Source organism: Ceratotherium simum, chromosome 25 (assembly GCF_057802395.1).
Source record: "Ceratotherium simum simum isolate JZ-2026a chromosome 25, ASM5780239v1, whole genome shotgun sequence".
In the NCBI taxonomy this organism is placed as follows: domain Eukaryota; kingdom Metazoa; phylum Chordata; class Mammalia; order Perissodactyla; family Rhinocerotidae; genus Ceratotherium; species Ceratotherium simum.
This window is the reverse complement of record NC_141924.1, coordinates 16,716,749-16,721,404: the sequence shown is the minus strand read 5'-3', so window position 1 is coordinate 16,721,404 and position 4,656 is coordinate 16,716,749. Positions and strand designations below refer to the sequence as shown.

The window sequence follows — 4,656 nt, the reverse complement described above, 5'->3', positions numbered from 1 at the left end:
ATTTCAAAGTGAGAGTCTCTGAACTAATTTTATCTTCCTTTAGGTCTTGACCTAAGCAGTCAAATCAAAGGGTGTCTCGTGACTGCGTCAGCAGACAAATATGTGAAGATCTGGGACATATTAGGAGATAGGCCAAGTCTAGTTCACTCTAGGGACATGAAAATGGTAAGAATCGCCCTGAGCATCTTTATTTTCTGTTTTTTGTTTCTGACCTGTATTGTTTGTCTTTCTCTAGGAGTCGTTGTATTAAGAATATGGATTTGTTGGGGAAGTTAATTTTGAGCTTAGTGAAATGTGGTGGGAGTTTTAGGACTTAGGACAGTTTTGGGGGAAATCAATGACTATCTGGTTCCTTTCCCAACTCACATAACAGTTGCTTGGTAAGAACAAGAAGGATGGGGAGAGGGTTTTCTAGGACACTAGTGGAATGGCCACATTTTTTTTACCCTAAAATCAGGACCATCCCAGGAAATCTTGAACCTTTAGGACTCCAGCTGTTGAGGTCAGTTTATCTGTCTGTTACTACCTCTGTACATAACTAGTTTTGACTATACTGAAATTGATTACTATATAGTAGCAAAAAATTTAGAAATAACCAGAATTCATTCAGTCAGCAAATATTTATTGAGCACCTAGTGTATGGCAGGCACTGAGTTATGTAAATTAAATTGCAGACATAGAACACTGCACAGCTGTTTAACATTGTATATATTTATGTATATGTGTGTGTATAAATATTTGTGGAAAGGCAGGTTATGGAAGCAATTTTTATAGTACTATCTCATGCTTTTATTTATTTATTTATTTTAAACTCTTTTTTGTTTGTTTGTTTGTTTGTGAGGAAGATCAGCCCTGAGCTAACATCTGTGCTAATCCTCCTCTTTTTGCTGAGGAGGACTGGCTCTGAGCTAACATCTATTGCCAATCCTCCTCCTTTTTTTTTTTCCCCCAAATCCCCAGCAGATAGTTGTATGTCATAGTTGCACATCCTTCTAGTTGCTGTATGTGGGACGTGGCCTCAGCATGGCCGGAGAAGCGGTGCGTCGGTGCGCGCCCAGGATGCGCACCCGGGCTGCCAGTAGTGGAGCGCGTGCACTTAACTGCCAAGCCACGGGGCTGGCCCATCATGCTTATATTTAAATGCTTAAGTGCTCATATGTAAATCTAGAAGACCCTATCCCAAAACATGAACAGTGATTATCTTGCTGAGAGATTTTTATATTTTTGTTTATATTTTCTATAATGCATTATGTGTTATCTAGTAATAAAAATGTAAAATGTAAAAAAAGAAAACAAGTTTAAAAAATGATTTAATAGTGACCTCTGTTATCATTATCATTGCTTTAAAAGGATAACTCAAGTTTCTAGGAATACTTAGCAGATTAGATTTATTAGGAGATCCTTAATAGACAGAATGATAATGGAGATGAGAGCATACACACATCCTTATAGAATGTCCATCGTGCTGAACTCATCCAGCTTCGTATTGTAGTAATATTCCTTCCAACTTGACTGAACTGCCTTTGCTGGAGGCTTGACAGAGATGCTGATGAGTTGGTTTTGAGTGACCAGTCATATCATAGGTTCTTGTAGACAGGAGTAGGGATCTAGATTAGGGCTCTCTAGAAAGACTGAAATCACTGACTTTCCATTCTCTTCTCCCCAGGGAGTTCTCTTCTGTTCTTCCTGTTGCCCTGATTTGCCATTTATTTATGCCTTTGGAGGTCAGAAAGAAGGGCTTCGGGTCTGGGATATAAGCACAGTCTCTTCAGGTAAGAATCTTAATTTCCTGCTTTTTCTGAATGAGTTCTGTAAGGGCTAACACAGAATGTGTGGCTTGAATACATTACATAGATAGCAAAGGTAGATCCAGTGCTCATCCTGTGGTGTAGTCTGCTTAGGAAGTAGACAAGATCAAATGTAATTTGAAAATGTTCATGTTCACAAATTTTGTCTTCACAATTTTTTTTTTTAATTTTATTTATTTTTTTCCCCCAAAGCCCCAGTAGATAGTTGTATGTCATAGCTGCACGTCCTTCTAGTTGCTGTATGTGGGACGCAGCCTCAGCATGGCCGGAGAAGCAGTGCGTCGGTGCACGCACGGAATCTGAACACGGGCCGCCAGCAGTGGAGCCCACGCACTTAACCGCTAAGCCACGGGGCCGGCCCGTGTCTTCACAATTTAAATGTAGATCATTTTAAAAATATCTTGATAGGGCCAGCCCTGTGGCTTAGCGGTTAAGTGCACGCGCTCCGCTGCTGGCGGCCCAGGTTCGGATCCCGGGATCGCACCGACACACTGCTTCTCCGGCCATGCTGGGGCTGGGTCCCACATGCAGCGGCTAGGAGGATGTGCAGCTATGACAGACAGCTATCTACTGGGGCGTTGGGAGAAAAATAAATAAATAAAATCTTTAAAAAAAAGAAAAAAATATCTTGATGACAAAATTTGTATTTTAAAATTGAAAGATCTTTTGGGAAAGCTGAAAGGAAACATAGCATGGTCTCAAAGAATGGCCCTCCCCTTCTCAGTTCCCAGCGTGAATAACAGCCTTTTCTCAGTAGAATCCAGCTTTACTGAAGTAGCCCCTCCCCTCCCTCCAAGGGAGCCTAGCTGCTTTTTTATTACTTTGAGGTAGTCTGGTTTGTCCTGTAAACATGGAGGATATAGCCCCACTATCTGATTCCTGCATCTTCCCTCCCGTGTAGAAAAAGGGTCCTAAATCCAAAAAAGCTGTATGCCCGTCATGATACAGAGAAAGATGAAAGAAAGAAAATAGGAAACAACAGAAGTACAATAAGGGAAGGATAGAGTCACTGTTATAAGGGATGGGACATCTGTTATCAAGGTGGATTAGATAAATCCAGGACAGGTAAAGAAAACACACACAAAAAAAGTGGATCAATTTAAAACATAATTAACCTCATTCAGAACATTAACTTGGACTTCTGAGTTGGTTACTTCCTTTGCTATTTATAAATATATTTTATTAAATATATTTTATTTTGTTAAATGTATTTCCATGAACAAAATTCCACCACAGGGTAGAGAACTTTGTTGCTCATTTCTGCATTTTAGTCTTTTAATTTTCTGATCTGGTAGTTTAACTATTTATTTGTGTTTTAGTAAATGAAGCATTTGGAAGACGAGAGAGGCTTGTTCTCGGCAATACAAGAAGTTCATCTATTTGTGGCCCATTTGGGAGCAGGACCTCAGACATACCAATGGAGTCTTAATGAAGATCATACATTTCCTGTTTTGTTTACCATAACTCAGTTTTAAAAAGCTGGCCTAAAAGTGTTCCATGTACATGTAGCTACAGCCATGCAGTGAGTGAAACAAAATTCTTTTCCTCCTGCCTGACGTTCCACTCTGCAGCCATGGTGGCAGCACAAATAGGGCTGGTCTTTGTGCTTGCGTTTTGAGCATGTGGTGTATAGAGCTCCTGTTGCATTTCTTGGAAGGGATAATAAAAAAGGTTTTTAAAAAGTAATTCCTTAAATATGCCATCTGTCACAGGCAACCTAGGTTTATAAAATAGGTAGTAATTTATAGAATTGAAGTATTTTATAGAATTTTAAAAGAGGAAAATCCTCTAACCTTAAAAGATGGGTAAACCTAGGCCTGGACAGATTGTGATTTGGCCAAGATTCGTGGCACAGTAGGCCACAAATAGAGGCAGTGCCCCAGGAACTGCACTTTCTTGACTGTTCTCCAATTAACGTTCACGATTTAGAAGTATTGTCAATGCTACTCTTAAGAGTTTGGTAGTTAAAAGTGGCATGCCTTTTTTTCCCCTAGCATAGTATTCAGTGTTATCAAAGAAAAGAGGCATTACATAATGATAAAGGGGTCAATCCAACAAGAGGATATAACATTTGTAAATATTTATGCACCTGGCAGGAAAAAGAAAGAAAAAGCATCCAAATCAGAAAGAAAGAAGTAAAACTGTCACTATTTGCAGATGACATGATATTACATGTAGAAAACCCTAAAGACTCCACAAAATAACTATTAGAACTAATAAACAAATTCAGTAAAGTTGCAGGATACAAATCAATATACAGAAATCTGTTGTGTTTCTATACACGAATCAAACTATCAGAAAGAAATTAAGAAAACAATCCCATGGGAAGGGAGGGGGGCAAAAGGGATGATTAGGCACGTGTGTGGTGTTGGACTGTAATTAGTATTGGGTGGTGAACATGATGTAATCAATGCAGAAATAGAAGTATAATGATGTATGCCTGAAATTTATACAATGTTACAAACCAGTGTTACTGCAATTAAAAAAAAAAAATCCCATTTACAATTGCATCGAAAAGAATAAAATACCGAGTAATAAATTGAACCAAGGAGGTGAAAGACCTAAACATTGAAAACTATAGACGTTGATGAAAGAAATTGAAGAAGACACAAATAAGTAGATATTCTGTGCTCATGGATTGGAAGAATATTGGTAAAATGTCCATACTATCCAAAGCAATCTACAGATTCAGTTAATACCTATCAAAATTCAAATGGCATTTTTCACAGAAAGAACAAATAATCCTAAAATTTGTGTAGAACCACAAAAGACCAATGGCCAAAGCAATCTTGAGAAAGAACAAAGCTGGAGGTATCATGCTCCCTGATTCAAACTACATTACAAAACT

General features: G+C 38.6%; 1 protein-coding gene across 1 annotated transcript in view; it reads left to right on the top strand.

The window, feature by feature from the left end:
* The window catches only part of PWP1 (PWP1 homolog, endonuclein), a 23,079-nt gene extending 19,585 nt beyond the window's left edge, over positions 1-3,494 (top strand). Inside the window, exons 13-15 of the mRNA XM_004418071.3 lie at positions 44-165; positions 1,667-1,772; positions 3,128-3,494. Coding sequence (XP_004418128.1) covers positions 44-165; positions 1,667-1,772; positions 3,128-3,237 — 338 coding nt within the window. The 3' untranslated portion in view covers positions 3,238-3,494. The remainder of the gene's footprint in view (positions 1-43; positions 166-1,666; positions 1,773-3,127) is intronic.
* Positions 3,495-4,656: the final 1,162 nt, after the last annotated feature.